Below are 17500 nucleotides of genomic sequence, written 5' to 3'. Positions count from 1 at the left end.
CTGATGGAGACACAGCAGAGTTCGGATGTCAGATTGTCCCTGAACACAGCAGCAGACAAGGTTCTAACGTGGCGTGACCTCATCGCAGGAAGACGTACCGCCAGGCCACGTTCTGAACCGCCACCTCATCTCAATCCTTTGGTCTGGTACCTGCGGAAGGGGAGGGGTTTGGTTACCGTGGGGATAGCATGGTCAGCTCTCATTGGCTGAACAGTGGTGACCTCACCAGCTGTGTGAACTCTCCTCTGACGCTCCCGTCCAACATCTGGAACCTCCCTCCACGCCGCCCGTCCACCTCTGCCACTGAACGGGTAAACACCTGCACAAACTGAGGAGATGGAGGATTACCTACAGTACTGCAGTACTACTACAATACTGTAGTACTGCAGCACTACTACGATACTGTAGTACTGCACTGACGAGCGTGTCACTGTGCAGCGTGAAAAAAAAGTTACTTGGAAAAGCCTTTTGATCAGTTCTGGTCTGGTTCGGTTCGGTCTGGTTTTACCATGATCGGTTCTGTTCTGGTTCGGTCTGGTTTTACCATGATCGGTTCTGTTCTGGTTCTGTTTGGTTTTACCCTGATCGGTTCTGGTTCGGTACCTCCTGGCTGATGAAGGTCCTGTACAGCTCATCAGGAGAGGTTTGGAAGGTTTCCATCAGATTAAAGGTGCAGGTTGAGATAGGAACACCTGGGAAGGAGGGGGCGGGGCCAGAGGAACACCTAGAGGTGAGGCTTTTCTATTGGATAATTCAAAGAGGTATGAGGTCACTTATACACCTGTCTCAGCTGAATGTCTGGATGTGTAACTGAAGACTACCTGAGGTTTACTGGTCTGGATCTGGTTCTTCTGGGTTTGAGGTTCAGGTAGCTCCGGTTGGTCGGCCTTAGCGAGGATCATCCCTTGACTGAACTCTGTGAGGTCGCTAGGTTAATACAGGGATCATCACTGATAGGTTAATGCAGATGCATTCTGGGTAACAGACCTGCTTTGAGCCGGCGGACAAACTCGCCCAGAACCCTTCGAACTTCCTGTACGCCGCTTTTCTTCATGAGGCCGAGGAGCGGCGTGTCGGGCTGGTCTTTGCACATAGACACTGAGATCTGGACGGGAATATGATTATCAATATGATCATCAATTGAGCGATGATTACAGCAATCAACACAGTTATAGGGATCACCAGGAACGGGAAGTAGTTGACTAACATCAAGGTCGTCCATGTCGTTTTCGTCCGAGAGGTTGGACACGTCAACAGTTCCTCTGAACTTGACTCCGCCGCTGGACGTTCCTGCAGACAGGAAACAGTTCACACCACAGAAGAAGAGCATTGAAGTCCCTAATCACCAAGTGTCACGTAAACACTTTAGTTATCGGAGTTCAACTAGCAACAGGCTTGTTTTTCGCTTTGGAGAGCACTGTTCAAACACTGGGGTTAGTAGAGTGACATCATCAGTGACATCACCACTGACCCAGCCAGCTGGCCCTCAGCTGCCACTCGTAGAAGAAGAAGAGTTTCCCTCTGCGGTTGTTGATGGAGGATTCTCCCTCCACTTTGGTCACCTCCGTCAGCTGGACATCGCCCTCCGGCCCTTTAAGACGGACTCCCAACAGGAGCTCACGGAGGAGGACGGAGGACCAGGAGCTCACATCACGCTCCGTCCTAGGGGGCCGTGATAATGTAGGATAATAACAAAAGCAATAATATTCATATTCACAAGCCAAACAATAATCATAACAAATAATCAGAGCGAGGCAGAGGCAACTAATGCACTATTGGAGTCACGTCTGTGCTGCCACGCCTCTTCAGTGTCTCATGGGTCAGGAACAGAGCCCATGGACTGCAGACCGGGTGCTGGTTCCATCCTCAAGAAGGGGGACCGGAGAGTGTGAACTCTCAGGTATATGGACCCGTTGCAGCAGGTCATCCGTCTGTACTGCAGTAGCAGCTGTGTTCATATCCTCACAGTAAGTCAGACTCCAGGGCTGCTCTTTATCTCCGGTCCTGTTCCTGATCTCTATGGACAGGAGATCCAGGAGCAGCCGGTGGAGGAGAACCTCAGGTTCTGGTTCTCCGGATCTCCTCCCTGCTGTTTGCAGATGATGTGGTCCTGTTTGCCTCGGACCGTGACGTCCAGCATTCACTTATTAAGTCGAGTGTGAAGCCGCAGGATGAGAGTCAGCAGCTCCTCCTCTGAGGCCATGGAGCTTTGCTGGGAACCAGAGGACTGCTCCTCCAGGTGGGGACAAACTGCCCCAAGAGAAGGAGCTCCAGCGCCTCAGGGTCTCCTTCACCAGTGAGGCTCAGTTGGAGCGGGAGATGGACAGGTGGAGCGGTGCGGCTGCAGCAGGAAAACAGATGCTGCACCTGTTGGGGAACAGGGAGCTGAAGGAGAAGCTCTCAGTTTACTGGTCGTCTACGTTCCAACACTCACCTACATCACCACCTCTGGGTCAAGACCCAAAGAACCGGGTCTTTGATGCAAGCGGCCAAAATGAGGTTCCTCTGTAGGGCTCGGCCTTAGAGATAGAGTAAGGAGATGAGGTTCCTCTGTAGGGCTCGGCCTTAGAGATAGAGTAAGGAGATGAGGTTCCTCTGTAGGGCTCAGCCTTAGAGATAGAATAAGGAGATGAGGTTCCTCTGTAGGGCTCAGCCTTAGAGATAGAATAAGGAGATGAGGTTCCTCTGTAGGGCTCAGCCTTAGAGATAGAGTAAGGAGATGAGGTTCCTCTGTAGGGCTCGGCCTTAGAGATAGAGTAAGGAGATGAGGTTCCTCTGTAGGGCTCGGCCTTAGAGATAGAGTAAGGAGATGAGGTTCCTCTGTAGGGCTCAGCCTTAGAGATAGAGTAAGGAGATGAGGTTCCTCTGTAGGGCTCAGCCTTAGAGATAGAGTAAGGAGATGAGGTTGCTCTGTAGGGCTCAGCCTTAGAGATAGAATAAGGAGATGAGGTTCCTCTGTAGGGCTCAGCCTTAGAGATAGAGTAAGGAGATGAGGTTCCTCTGTAGGGCTCGGCCTTAGAGATAGAGTAAGGAGATGAGGTTGCTCTGTAGGGCTCAGCCTTAGAGATAGAATAAGGAGATGAGGTTCCTCTGTAGGGCTCAGCCTTAGAGATAGAGTAAGGAGATGAGGTTCCTCTGTAGGGCTCGGCCTTAGAGATAGAGTAAGGAGATGAGGTTCCTCTGTAGGGCTCGGCCTTAGAGATAGAGTAAGGAGATGAGGTTCCTCTGTAGGGCTCAGCCTTAGAGATAGAGTAAGGAGATGAGGTTCCTCTGTAGGGCTCAGCCTTAGAGATAGAGTAAGGAGATGAGGTTGCTCTGTAGGGCTCAGCCTTAGAGATAGAATAAGGAGATGAGGTTCCTCTGTAGGGCTCAGCCTTAGAGATAGAGTAAGGAGATGAGGTTCCTCTGTAGGGCTCAGCCTTAGAGATAGAGTAAGGAGATGAGGTTGCTCTGTAGGGCTCAGCCTTAGAGATAGAATAAGGAGATGAGGTTCCTCTGTAGGGCTCAGCCTTAGAGATAGAGTAAGGAGATGAGGTTGCTCTGTAGGGCTCAGCCTTAGAGATAGAGTAAGGAGATGAGGTTCCTCTGTAGGGCTCGGCCTTAGAGATAGAGTCAGGAGATGAGGTTCCTCTGTAGGGCTCAGCCTTAGAGATAGAGTAAGGAGCTCAATACAATACAAAAGATATTCATTGATAAATATTCAGTAATAATAAATCACAAAAATAATGAATGATGAATATTGCAACAATAACAAAATAATAACCGTTATAATAATAATAATAATAATAATAATAATAATAATAATAATTACAGACCAGTGCCAGTTGTTGACGTTGGTTCCGTCGGCTCTCTGCTCCACGATCCAGCGAGGATCTCCTTCTCCCCATTTAGCCATCAGAAGTACTGAGTGTATTTATATTACTGTATTATATATATATAAATATATATATATATACATATATATATAATATATATGTATAGATTCTATTTATATATACAGTATATATAAAGGATAGGATCACTGCTGTACTGACTGTAGTAGTACTGCTGTAGTGACTGTACTTCTACCCTGATCAGCTGTCCCTAAACGTCTCCTGAATCTCTGACAGTTCAGCTGAACCTTAAAACACGTCACTCTACTTCCGGTATAGCTTTTCAAAGTAAAGCTAAACAATCAGGATGCAGCCGTGAACAATAAGCAATATTACTACAGCTGGGCTCTGATTGGAGCAAAGTAAATCAGACCCCTAATGAAGATTAGTATGTTTTATATATTTGTATTGTTTAAATAATATTGTATATATTGTAAATATTATGAACCGATTTGTTTGATTTAAATGTAATCAATGATAAAAAAAAATTCCTTACACATTTGTATTCTGAAGTGAAGTGTTCATTTTTTATTCGTTTTACGTCACAAAAACGTCTTTTTAATGTGTTGACCTGATACGTTTATGTTCCGCTGATCACTTCCGCTGTTTCGTTGTGACTACAACTCCCGGCAGCCTTCGCGCGCCAGGAAGCCGTAGCGCCTCCGCCACAGAAGAAGAGTAGCAGCTCCCACTGAAGGTAGAAACAGCTGATTGATTCTGATCGATTATAACTAATAATAATAACAATATCTGTTGATCAAAGAACGCTTCTTTGTCTGCGTGACGACGTTTTCGTTCCCGCCGTTTGTCCAAGTGACACCAAGAGTTACATCCGGGTAACACCCCGGTGTATTTATAAAACTGCTAGCATGCTAAGACATATACACGTAAAAACACAGAGAATATACACAAAATACACAAAGAGTATGCACACAATACAACTAAGTACACATAATGTACACCCTATACATTCTTGTTGAACTGTTGTTATGAGTTGTAACACTGTTTTCTTCTCCTTCTTCTTCTTCTTCTTCTTCTTCTTCTTCTTCTCTCTGTTTAGATGATGAAGAGTAAAGCAGACGAGGAAGACTACTGGAACAGCTCCAAGTTTAAAGCCTTCACCTTCGATGATGAAGATGACGAGTTTAGCAGGGTAAGACCCAAATCTACACAGACCCGTACAGGTGTACTGACACACTCGTGTACTGACGGGCAGGTATACTCACACACTCGTGTGCTGACGGACAGGTGTACTGACACACTCGTGTGCTGACTGACAGGTGTACTGACACACTCGTGTGCTGACTGACAGGTGTACTGACACACTCGTGTACTGACGGACAGGTATACTCACAGACTCGTGTGCTGACGGATAGGTGTACTGATGGACAGGTAAACTCACACACTCGTGTGCTGACGGACTGGTGTACTGACGGACAGGTATACTCACACACTTGTGTGCTGACGGACAGGTGTACTGACACACTCGTGTGCTGACTGACAGGTGTACTGACACACTCGTGTGCTGACGGACAGTTGTACTGACGGACAGGTGTACTGACACACTCGTGTACTGACACACTCGTGTACTGACGGACAGGTATACTCACAGACTCGTGTGCTGACGGATAGGTGTACTGATGGACAGGTAAACTCACACACTCGTGTGCTGACGGACTGGTGTACTGACGGACAGGTATACTCACACACTCGTGTGCTGACGGACTGGTGTACTGACGGACAGGTATACTCACACACTCGTGTGCTGACGGACAGGTATACTCACACACTCGTGTGCTGACGGACAGGTGTACTGACACACTCGTGTACTGACGGACAGGTATACTCACACACTCGTGTGCTGACGGACAGGTGTACTGACGGACAGGTGTACTGACACACTCGTGTACTGACACACTCGTGTACTGACGGACAGGTATACTCACACACTCGTGTGCTGACGGACAGGTGTACTGACGGACAGGTGTACTGACACACTCGTGTACTGACACACTCGTGTACTGACGGACAGGTATACTCACACACTCGTGTGCTGACGGACAGGTGTACTGACGGACAGGTATACTCACACACTCGTGTGCTGACGGACAGGTGTACTGACGGACAGGTGTACTGACACACTCGTGTACTGACACACTCGTGTACTGACACACTCGTGTACTGACGGACAGGTATACTCACACACTCGTGTGCTGACGGACAGGTGTGCTGACGGACAGGTGTACTGACGGACAGGTATACTCACACACTCGTGTGCTGACGGACAGGTGTACTGACACACTCGTGTGCTGACGGACAGGTGTACTGACGACAGGTGTACTGACACACTCGTGTACTGACGGACAGAACGTGTGTTCTTCAGTTAAAAGAGTCAAAGCGAGCGGTGAACAGCATTCGCAGCCTGGTGGAGGAAGACGATGATGATGAAGAGGTGGAAAAGGTCAGCTGGAGCGGAGAGCCTGTCGGCAGTAAGACGTCACTGCTTATTAAACACGTGTTTAGAATGGTGTGCTGTGATTGGCTGCAGGGTGAGCATCACTTCCTGTGTCTTCTCAGGTATCTGCTGGTCGGTCAGTGAGACGGCAGCGTCCAATCAGAGAGCGGACAGGGAGCCCGCCTTCCCCAAAATCAACACCGACACAGCGGGGCTCAGCAAGAGTCACTCAGGGTACTCTCTGAGCTCGCTGTTCAAAGGTGACACAGACAGGTGACACAGACAGGTGACACAGACAGGTGACACAGACAGGTGACACAGACAGGTGAGACAGACAGACAGGTGAGACAGACAGACAGGTGAGACAGACAGACAGACAGACAGGTGAGACAGACAGACAGACAGACAGGTGAGACAGACAGACAGACAGACAGACAGACAGACAGACAGACAGACAGACAGACAGACAGGTTAGACAGACAGACAGGTGAGACAGACAGACAGGTGAGACAGACAGACAGGTGAGACAGACAGACAGACAGACAGACAGACAGACAGACAGACAGACAGACAGACAGACAGACAGGTGAGACAGACAGACAGACAGACAGGTGAGACAGGAAGATAACTGAAACACACTGAAGATTTAATCTGTTTCTCTGCAGGAAAAACTAAAGGAGGAAACTTCCAGTCGTTCACAGACTGTGAGTCTGAACTTGAGGAGTGAGTGAGTGAATGAGTGTATGAGTGAATGGATGAATGAGTGTGAGTGTATGTATGAGTGAATGGATGAGTAAGTGAGTGAATGAGTGAGTAACTGTATGAGTGAATGAATGAGTGATTGAGCTAAAGAATGACTGAATGAATGGATGAGTGACTTGTTTCTGTGTTTCAGCTCTCAGCGACTCGTCTGTAAGACTTTACGCTCCAGAACTACGAAAACCTAAAGCTGAATACAAGGTAACACCATGATGAAGGGATGACAGACTGATGAAGGGATGAAACACTGATGAAGGGATGACAGACTGATGAAGGGATGAAACACTGATGAAGGGATGACAGACTGATGAAGGGATGACACACTGATGAAGGGATGACAGACTGATGAAGGGATGACGGACTGATGAATGGATGACGGACTGATGAAGGGATGAAACACTGATGAAGGGATGACAGACTGATGAAGGGATGAAACACTGATGAAGGGATGACAGACTGATGAAGGGATGAAACACTGATGAAGGGATGACAGACTGATGAAGGGATGAAACACTGATGAAGGGATGAAACACTGATGAAGGGATGACAGACTGATGAAGGGATGAAACACTGATGAAGGGATGAAACACTGATGAAGGGATGACAGACTGATGAAGGGATGAAACACTGATGAAGGGATGACAGACTGATGAAGGGATGAAACACTGATGAAGGGATGAAACACTGATGAAGGGATGACAGACTGATGAAGGGATGAAACACTGATGAAGGGATGACAGACTGATGAAGGGATGAAACACTGATGAAGGGATGACAGACTGATGAAGGGATGAAACACTGATGAAGGGATGACAGACTTAATATTTGTATCAGGTTACTTTTCTGGTGTATTAATCATGTCATCATGTTGTGACAGGATTATGTCAGTGATTGGTCGCCTGAAGAAACGGTTCACAGAATGCAGCAGGGAAAGGTAAACAAAGTACCAGTGTGTACTAATACCTCATGTCTGCAGGTGGTGTCTCAGTACTCGCAGTAGTACGAGTGTGTACTAATACCTCATGTCTGCAGGTGGTGTCTCAGTACTCACAGTAGTACTAGTGTGTACTAATACCTCATGTCTGCAGGTGGTGTCTCAGTACTCGCAGTAGTACTAGTGTGTACTAATACCTCATGTCTGCAGGTGGTGTCTCAGTACTCACAGTAGTACTAGTGTGTACTAATACCTCATGTCTGCAGGTGGTGTCTCTGGAGAAGTTTCGGTCTCTTCAGGACAAACTGCTGCTTCTGGACTTCAGCGTCTCGGCTCACGATGGAAACGTCATCACGGCTGTAACTTCATCCATATAAATTTATTTATATATATATATATATATATATATATATATATATATATATATATATATATATATATATATATATATATATATATATATATATATATATATATATATATATATCTTCATTAACTATTTAAAAAGCTTTGCTCAATTTGATAGTTACTGTTATCTTTTTTCTTCCTTTCAGGTTCTAATTTATTTAAAGAGGACTCTGAGTAAAGGTGAGCCTGTTGGTTCTGGTCAGGGATCAGTCAGACTGGTTCTGGTTCTGGATCAGTCAGACTGGTTCTGGTCCAGGATAAGTCCTCGTGTTGTTGACTGTGTGTTTTGCTGCATAGAGGTTTTGTTTCGGGAGGTGGAGTCCAGACAGACGGCTCTGAGACATCTGATCCAGTATCTCACCGAGACCAGAGACCAGAGGCTGCTGCTGGAGCTGCTCAGGTACTGGACCTACCTGGTTTCCACACACAGGTACTGGACCTGTGTGTGGACACCTGGACCTACCTGGTGTGAGCTCCATGCAGTATTTACCTGATGTGCTTTTTTCTTCTGGTCCTCAGAGCTCTCGGCAGGACGGAGGATGTGGCGGTACGTACAACACATCAGCAGTACACACAGTACACAGTTCTAGTACTAAAGTACCAGTGGTACACATGTGTCACCTGGTTATTTCCCAGCTTTTGCAGTATAAAGAACACCTGAGCATCGCTGATGAAAACAAGAAGCGGGACTTCTTGAAGAGCTGTCTCAGGTGATGACTCCAAGTATACAAGAAGGACATGTATGTAATCAGGATGCCTCCTGCAGCTGTTTGTTGTTTATTGTTTAGATGTGTTTGTTTGTTTGCTTCCAGCCTTCCTTTTTCCCCAGAAGACTCTACTCATGTTCAGGACCACTACACTCTGCTGGAAAGACAAGTGATCATCGAGGTGAGGGACACATGGAACCACTCAGTAATGAACTGTCTAAAACCAGTAATGAACTGTCTAAAACCAGTAACGAACTGTCTAAAACCAGTAACGAACTGTCTAAAACCAGTAACGAACTGTCTAAAACCAGTAACGAACTGTCTAAAACCAGTAACGAACTGTCTAAAACCAGTGACGAACTGTCTCAAACCAGTAACGAACTGTCTAAAACCAGAAATGAACTGTCTCAAACCAGTGACGAACTGTCTCAAACCAGTGACGAACTGTCTCAAACCAGTGACGAACTGTCTCAAACCAGTGACGAACTGTCTCAAACCAGTGACGAACTGTCTCAAACCAGTGACGAACTGTCTAAAACCAGTAATGAACTGTCTAAAACCAGAGACGAACTGTCTCAAACCAGTGACGAACTGTCTCAAACCAGTGATGAACTGTCTCAAACCAGTAACGAACTGTCTCAAACCAGTAACGAACTGTCTCAAACCAGTAACGAACTGTCTCAAACCAGAGACGAACTGTCTCAAACCAGTAACGAACTGTCTCAAACCAGTAACGAACTGTCTCAAACCAGTAACGAACTGTCTAACTTAGACAACCGACCGACTGGCAGAACGAGGTGGAAAGGTGGAAATCTTCCAGAAGTTTCCCAGAAGAGCTTCGATCCTCAACATGCCGCTGATCACAACTCTGTACTACTGCTGCTTCTACCACTACACTGAGCCTGAGGTTAGTCTGAGTCTAACTAAACCACATGTACTACTGCTGCTTCTACCACTACACTGAGCCTGAGGTTAGTCTGAGTCTAACTAAACCACATGTACTACTGCTGCTTCTACCACTACACTGAGCCTGAGGTTAGTCTGAGTCTAACTAAACCACATGTACTACTGCTGCTTCTACCACTACACTGAGCCTGAGGTTAGTCTGAGTCTAACTAAACCACATGTACTACTGCTGCTTCTACCACTACACTGAGCCTGAGGTTAGTCTGAGTCTAACTAAACCACATGTACTACTGCTGCTTCTACCACTACACTGAGCCTGAGGTTAGTCTGAGTCTAACTAAACCACATGTACTACTGCTGCTTCTACCACTACACTGAGCCTGAGGTTAGTCTGAGTCTAACTAAACCACATGTACTACTGCTGCTTCTACCACTACACTGAGCCTGAGGTTAGTCTGAGTCTAACTAAACCACATGTACTACTGCTGCTTCTACCACTACACTGAGCCTGAGGTTAGTCTGAGTCTAACTAAACCACATGTACTACTGCTGCTTCTACCACTACACTGAGCCTGAGGTTAGTCTGAGTCTAACTAAACCACATGTACTACTGCTGCTTCTACCACTACACTGAGCCTGAGGTTAGTCTGAGTCTAACTAAACCACATGTACTACTGCTGCTTCTACCACTACACTGAGCCTGAGGTTAGTCTGAGTCTAACTAAACCACATGTACTACTGCTGCTTCTACCACTACACTGAGCCTGAGGTTAGTCTGAGTCTAACTAAACCACATGTACTACTGCTGCTTCTACCACTACACTGAGCCTGAGGTTAGTCTGAGTCTAACTAAACCACATGTACTACTGCTGCTTCTACTAGTTTATTGAGCCAAATAATTCAAACCGGTTAACCGGTTTAACTCTAACCAGATGATTTAAACCGGTTTAACTGAACCGGATCACTTTGTGTTCTCTGTGTGTTTCTTAGGGAACCTTCAGCAGTCCGTTGAACGTCCGTCAGACCTTCAAGGTGAGAGATGTAATTTCACCACGTTCCAGGGGAATCTCTCTGACCTCTGACCTCTGACCTCAGATCTCAGAGAAGCAGTTCTTCGTGACGGCGCTGGCGGCGCGGGCAAAGCTGAAGGCGTGGCCGGATGTGGACGCGCTGTTCACCAGCAGGAACTGGCTCGGCTTCACCAGGAAGAAGTCGCCGCTCGGCTTCCAGCGAGTGGTGGACATCCTGCAGAAGAACTCCGCCCCCACGCAGGTGAGGAGGCGGGGCCAAACTCACATCTGCACAGGTTCAAGATACAAACGAGTGTTTGATTGACAGGTGGAAGTGATGGACGGGTGTTCCTTGATTGACAGGTGCTGCAGGACTACGTGGCGCTGGTCGATGACGCGGAGCTCCGGATCTCTTTGGCTCAGAAACATAAATGTCACGACATTGTCATCAACGTGAGTCTTTGATGTTAATGCTGCTCCCTGATTGGACGAAAAGTGTATTAAAGTGTATCAGTAAGAGACATTAAAGAGTTATTAAAGTGTATCAGTAAGAAACATTAAAGAGTTATTAAAGTGTATCAGTAAGAAACATTTAAGAGTTATTAAAGTGTATCAGTAAGAGACATTTAAGAGTTATTAAAGTGTATCAGTAACAGACATTAAAGAGTTATTAAAGTGTATCAGTAAGAAACATTAAAGAGTTATTAAAGTGTATCAGTAAGAAACATTTAAGAGTTATTAAAGTGTATCAGTAAGAGACATTTAAGAGTTATTAAAGTGTATCAGTAACAGACATTAAAGAGTTATTAAAGTGTATCAGTAAGAGACATTTAAGAGTTATTAAAGTGTATCAGTAACAGACATTAAAGAGTTATTAAAGTGTATCAGTAAGAAACATTAAAGAGTTATTAAAGTGTATCAGTAACAGACATTTAAGAGTTATTAAAGTGTATCAGTAAGAAACATTAAAGAGTTATTAAAGTGTATCAGTAAGAAACATTAAAGAGTTATTAAAGTGTATCAGTAAGAGACATTTAAGTGCTACTTAAGAGCTGCTAGTGATGTGATGTCATGATGACGGGCATGTCTCTGGGCCAATCAGACGTACCGGGACCTGAAGGACCGGCAGCAGCTGCTCGCATACCGAGGGAAGGTAACGAGAGGGTCAGGGGAGGAGAGGAAGATTGATGAGCTGCTCAACAACCCGGTGAGGAAGAGGAAGAGGAGGAAGAGTGACCAGTCATCATGGGACCAGGCTCACATTTTTTTTCTTTTTCTCTTTCAGCAAATCCGGTGGAAGAACTGAAGACTTTTACTTTGAAACTATGGGGCTGTTTTCTGCCTGAAGAGAGACTCCATCACCGTGACAACATGACCGGTCAGTCTCATTGGTCACAGAGTCGGGGGCTTCCTTTGACTCCGCCCACAGAACGCAGCATGGGCGGGGCTTATATTTCTGCAAAGTATGAATGTATGAATATGTTTAAAAATAAATATTTAAAAATGTGTAAATTAATTGAGTCTTTTCTGCTTGAAGAGGTGGTTTGGTGACATCACTGTGACATCACTGTGACATCACTGTGAAATGGTAATGAGTAGTATACACATGGTACAGATGAGTGGTACACACAAGGTACATATAATGAGTAGTATACACACAGTACATATACTGAGTAGTACACACATGGACCACGGTCCATGAAGCAGAAGAGGTAGAGAGGACGAGCATCAGCAAGACCACGGCAGGAGGTAGGAGAGACAGGATATATATATATATATCTATATACATATATATATATATATCATATATATATATATATATATGTATATAGATATATATATATATATACATATATATATATATATATATGTATGTATATATATATATATATATATATATATATATATGTATATATATATATATATATATATATATATATATATATATACATATATACATATCTATATATATATATATATATATATATATGTGTATATATATATATATATATATATATATATATATATATATATATATATATATATATATATATATATGAAGATGTCAACAGAGGAGTTGTCTGGCTGTATGTTCTTATTCAATGATGAGTTTTCAGAGTAAAAACTGCTTTCTGTTTTTTTGTCGTGAAGAACGGATGAATAATACATGATGACGGGATGAATTAAAGATGTTATGAATACATAAAGAAACAATGCTTTTCTTTGTGCTACAGGCAGGAGACAAGGACGCACGGGAGGAGACAAGGACGCACGGGAGGAGACAAGGACGCACGGGAGGAGACGAGGACGCACGGGAGGAGACGAGGACACACGGGAGGAGACGAGGAAACAAAAGAGGAGACGAGGACACAAAAGAGGAGACGAGGACGCACGGGAGGAGACGAGGACGCACGGGAGGAGACGAGGACGCACCACAGGCCCCAGTGAGCTTCACTTTTATTGTTATGGGTCAACCCAGTATGAAGATGGCTCATCATCAGAATCACGCTTCATCAAGAGCGCAGCAGAATAAACTGAGGTGTTGTTATGAATGGACAGACACACACACACACACACACACACACACACACACACACACACACACACACACACACCACATCTCTTAAAGTGAGCTTCCTTCAGTTCAGACGGTGTTGTTTCATTGCAGCCGTCCCACACGGCTCTGATAACCACAGTGTGTAACAGACCTTTAAATGATGTTAAATCCCCCAAAACATGAGACGGTTGTATCGTCCACAACAATTTGTTTGATCAAACGAGTCATCTTGATCATGTATGTTGTATTTCCGTGATCATACTGAACATGTTTCATGTGATATTGCTGTCCACCCGGTCATTATGGGGTCACTGCCCCTTTAAGAAGCCTCTGATGTGTTCAGTGACGTCACGTCACTCCCAGCACTGAGTCTTCTTCACTGAGCTGAGGCATGTGGCAGACTAAGTATTTACACTTCATAGTTTATCAAATGATGTGTTATGTCGTCTTGTGTCAACGTCTTCTTGTCAGCAAGTTTTCCATCGCAGAGTTTTTAGTATAACTTCTCTAAAAAACTATGTGTGTATTTTCATGCAGTAGATAGTATATGTACTATGATGTACTGTTATGTACTACAATGTCCTGTGACGTGAATATATGGGGGATATTTATACTTTTTATATTAATTTATATATATATATATATATATATATATATATATATATATATATATATATATATGTGTGTGTGTGTGTGTGTGTGTGTGTGTGTGTGTGTGTGTATAGAGAGATGAACGTGGCGTCGTTGAAAGCTCAAACAGGATGAACAGCGTCGTTCACGTCTCTTTGTTCTCAACATGACTTCCTGTTTGTCATGAAACTGAAACGAATCATCGAGTAACTTTTCTTTTCTAGAAGTTTGTGTTTGAAAAGCAGATGATTCATGTATATATATATATATATATATATATATATATATATATATATATATATATATATATATATATATATATATATACATATATATATATATATCATCTGATTGCTGGTCTCTGTCCTCAGACGTCATGCACAACCCTCCGGTGACCGAGTCGCTCTCCCTGAGCAACAGCAGCGGTGCGATGGCGTGCCGGCCTCCGTACGATGACGGCCGCGTGCCGCTGGTGCTGCTGTACGGCGCCGTGCTGGTGGTCGGCGTGCCGGCCAACCTGCTGACGGTGTACCTCACCTGGCTGCAGGTGCGCAGGAAGAACGTGCTGGGCGTGTACCTGTGGAGCCTGTCGCTGTGCGACCTCACCTACCTGTGCACGCTGCCCCTGTGGACGCGCTACGTCAGCGCCGGCCACTCGTGGCCCTGGAGCTCGGCGGCCTGCCGGCTGACGGGCTTCATCTTCTTCAACAACATGTACATCAGCATCTTCCTGCTGTGCTGCATCTCCTGCGACCGCTACGTGGCCGTGGTGTACAGCGTGGAGTCGCGCGGCCTCCGCCGCCAGCGCCTCGCAGCCCTCGTCGCCGTCGCCGTCGTGCTGGTGGTCGCCGTCGGCCACGTCCCCGTCTTCACCATGAGGGAGGGCGACGCCGCCGAGGGCGAGCGCCGCTGCTTCGAGCCGAGTCGGAGCAGCGCCACGGTGGCGGGCTTCAACTACGCCCGCTTCCTGGTGGGCTTCCTGGTCCCGCTGCTGGTGCTGGTGGCCACCAACCGCGGCATCCTGGGCCACGTGCGGCGCAGCACCGGGCTGCGGCGGGAGCAGAAGCTGCGCGTCTGCTGGCTCGCGGCGGCCGTGGTGCTGCTGTTCCTGGTCTGCTTCGCCCCGTACCACGTCCTGCTGCTGGTCCGGGCCGTCATGTTCCACTTCCCGCGACTGGAGGACGGCTGCCGGTTCGAGACCACCATGTACACGCCCTACACCGTCTCGCTCGGCCTGTCCACCGTCAACAGCGCCGTCAACCCCGTCCTCTACGTGCTGTCCAGCGACAACATTCGCAAAGAGCTGAGCCGAGGCCTGGTGCAGGTCTGGCACCGAGCTCACCTGAGACCTGCGACCCACCAGAGACCACCGAGCTCACCTGAGACCTGCGACCCACCAGAGACCACCGAGCTCACCTGAGACCTGCGACCCACCAGAGACCACCGAGCTCACCTGAGACCTGCGACCCACCAGAGACCACCGAGCTCACCTGAGACCTGCGACCCACCAGAGACCACCGAGCTCACCTGAGACCTGCGACCCACCAGAGACCACCGAGCTCACCTGAGACCAGCGTCCCACCAAAGACCAGCATCCCACGAGAGACGACCGAGCTTTGAGACCACCGAGCTCACCTGAGACCAGCGAGCTCACCTGAGACCAGCGAGCTCACCTGAGACCAGCGTCCCATAGCAACCAGAACGGGATCCGACCCACCAAGAACTCCTCGGAGCTGAACGTAGTGACCGAGAGACAGCAGAACCACCGGGACTTGAAGGCTGACCTCTGCTGGTGTGTGTGTGTGTGTGTCTGTGTGTGTGTGCGTCTGGGTGTGTGGACTCTTGATGTGCAAACAGGAAGTGATTCAGCAGAAAGAGGAAGTTGAAGAAACTGAAATCTTTAATAAACTTTCAAAATGTTCCGTTTGTCTTTTTTTCAACCACAAAGTGAAAGTGTGTCACAACAGAAAGAATGTCCTCATAGTGTACCAATAATGTCCTCGTAGTGTACCAATAATGTCCTCGTATTGTACCAATAATGTCCTCGTAGTGTACCAATAATGTCCTCGTATTGTACCAATAATGTCCTCATAGTGTACCAATAATGTCCTCGTAGTGTACCAATAATGTCCTCGTATTGTACCAATGTCCTCGTAGTGTACCAATAATGTCCTCGTAGTGTACCAATAATGTCCTCGTATTGTACCAATAATGTCCTCGTAGTGTACCAATAATGTCCTCGTATTGTACCAATAATGTCCTCATAGTGTACCAATAATGTCCTCGTATTGTACCAATGTCCTCGTAGTGTACCAATGTCCTCGTAGTGTACCAATAATGTCCTCGTAGTGTACCAATAATGATGTCTTCGTAGTGTACCAATAATGTCCTCGTAGTGTACCAATAATGTCCTCGTATTGTACCAATGTCCTCGTATTGTACCAATGTCCTCGTAGTGTACCAATAATGTCCTCGTAGTGTACCAATGTCCTCGTAGTGTACCAATAATGATGTCTTCGTAGTGTACCAATAATGATGTCTTCGTAGTGTACCAATAATGTCCTCGTAGTGTACCAATAATGTCCTCGTATTGTACCAATGTCTTCGTAGTGTACCAATAATGTCCTTGTAGTGTACCAATGTCCTCGTAGTGTACCAATAATGATGTCTTCGTAGTGTACCAATAATGATGTCTTCGTAGTGTACCAATAATGTCTTCGTAGTGTACCAATGATGTCTTCGTAGTGTACCAATGATGTCCTCGTATTGTACCAATAATGTCTTCGTAGTGTACCAATAATGATGTCTTCGTAGTGTACCAATAATGTCTTCGTAGTGTACCAATAATGATGTCTTCGTAGTGTACCAATGATGTCCTCGTATTGTACCAATGATGTCCTCGTATTGTACCAATAATGTCTTCGTAGTGTACCAATAATGTCCTCAGTGTCACAATGATGTCATGTCTCATCCTTATGTTATATAATGGTTAAATATATTTTATAATGGTTAAATACTATATAATGGTTATGAAAAATAAAAACATGGATGACTCTTTAGATTCTTTATTGAGTTTCGTCTGCCAACATGTTGCATAATTACAAAGATTGGTTGACCAGGTGAGACAGAGCAGTAGCCCCGCCTCACAGAGGGACAACAGGAAAGATCACCGACACAAAATCAAAGATTATTTTTCTCCTACAACAACAATATGTATGATGTGCAATTTAACAAAACCTTTAAAATGAATTCATACAGTGTT

At 45.7% G+C, this 17500-nt stretch overlaps 4 protein-coding genes across 12 annotated transcripts in view; 2 read left to right on the top strand and 2 right to left on the bottom strand.

Annotated features, from left to right (window-relative positions):
• LOC137801354 (activator of 90 kDa heat shock protein ATPase homolog 1-like) overlaps nt 1–4083 on the bottom strand; it is a 4297-nt gene extending 214 nt beyond the window's left edge. Inside the window, exons 1-8 of one of the 2 annotated variants that reach the window (XM_068598748.1) lie at nt 3816–4083; nt 1472–1662; nt 1208–1290; nt 988–1105; nt 822–916; nt 604–741; nt 227–328; nt 99–150 (exon numbers count right to left, since the gene is read on the bottom strand). In XM_068598748.1, the coding sequence (XP_068454849.1) occupies nt 99–150; nt 227–328; nt 604–741; nt 822–916; nt 988–1105; nt 1208–1290; nt 1472–1662; nt 3816–3895 (859 nt within the window). In that variant the 5' untranslated portion in view covers nt 3896–4083. Of the gene's footprint in view, nt 1–98; nt 151–226; nt 329–603; nt 742–821; nt 917–987; nt 1291–1471; nt 1663–3815 lie in introns of both variants that reach the window. The other variant, XM_068598747.1, reaches the window with a different exon arrangement.
• A 394-nt stretch (nt 4084–4477) lies between these two features.
• Nucleotides 4478–14662, top strand: vipas39 (VPS33B interacting protein, apical-basolateral polarity regulator, spe-39 homolog). 4 transcript variants are annotated; one of them, XR_011079729.1, is made up of 20 exons: nt 4478–4569; nt 4933–5025; nt 6256–6361; nt 6450–6587; nt 6993–7031; nt 7223–7287; nt 7964–8020; nt 8287–8379; nt 8575–8828; nt 8948–8975; nt 9065–9138; nt 9241–9316; nt 9908–10042; nt 11032–11073; nt 11137–11313; nt 11415–11504; nt 12154–12258; nt 12337–12429; nt 13286–13495; nt 14610–14662. XR_011079729.1 is itself a non-coding variant. In XM_068598786.1 (19 exons), exons 2-19 carry the CDS (start codon nt 4933–4935, stop codon nt 12355–12357), a joined length of 1476 nt encoding a protein of 491 aa, XP_068454887.1. In that variant the 5' UTR covers nt 4478–4569; the 3' UTR covers nt 12358–12563. The 4 variants fall into 4 exon arrangements, 3 of the variants coding, with proteins under 3 accessions (XP_068454887.1, XP_068454886.1, XP_068454885.1); XM_068598786.1 differs by lacking the exons at nt 13286–13495; nt 14610–14662 and having other exon boundaries at nt 8575–8608; nt 8726–8828; nt 12337–12563; XM_068598785.1 differs by lacking the exons at nt 13286–13495; nt 14610–14662 and having other exon boundaries at nt 8575–8608; nt 8726–8858; nt 12337–12563.
• On the top strand, nt 14615–16342 carry LOC137801328 (probable G-protein coupled receptor 132). The gene has a single exon (XM_068598715.1). The coding sequence runs from the start codon at nt 14615–14617 to the stop codon at nt 15656–15658; it is 1044 nt and encodes a 347-aa protein (XP_068454816.1). The 3' UTR covers nt 15659–16342.
• A 945-nt stretch (nt 16343–17287) lies between these two features.
• The window catches only part of cdc42bpb (CDC42 binding protein kinase beta (DMPK-like)), a 37070-nt gene continuing 36857 nt past the window's right edge, over nt 17288–17500 (bottom strand). For all 5 annotated transcript variants that reach the window (XM_068598779.1, XM_068598781.1, XM_068598783.1 and 2 more), the window contains one exon: nt 17288–17500. This exon is cut by the window's right edge and continues 450 nt beyond it. The gene's annotated coding sequence lies outside the window, so the exon portion shown is untranslated.

This window comes from Clinocottus analis, unplaced genomic scaffold (assembly GCF_023055335.1).
Source record: "Clinocottus analis isolate CAN_PGR_092001 unplaced genomic scaffold, fCliAna1.0.p SCAF_40, whole genome shotgun sequence".
Taxonomy (NCBI): Eukaryota; Metazoa; Chordata; class Actinopteri; order Perciformes; family Cottidae; genus Clinocottus; species Clinocottus analis.
Note: the sequence above shows the minus strand (reverse complement) of the source record. Positions and strands in the feature narration are given on the sequence as shown.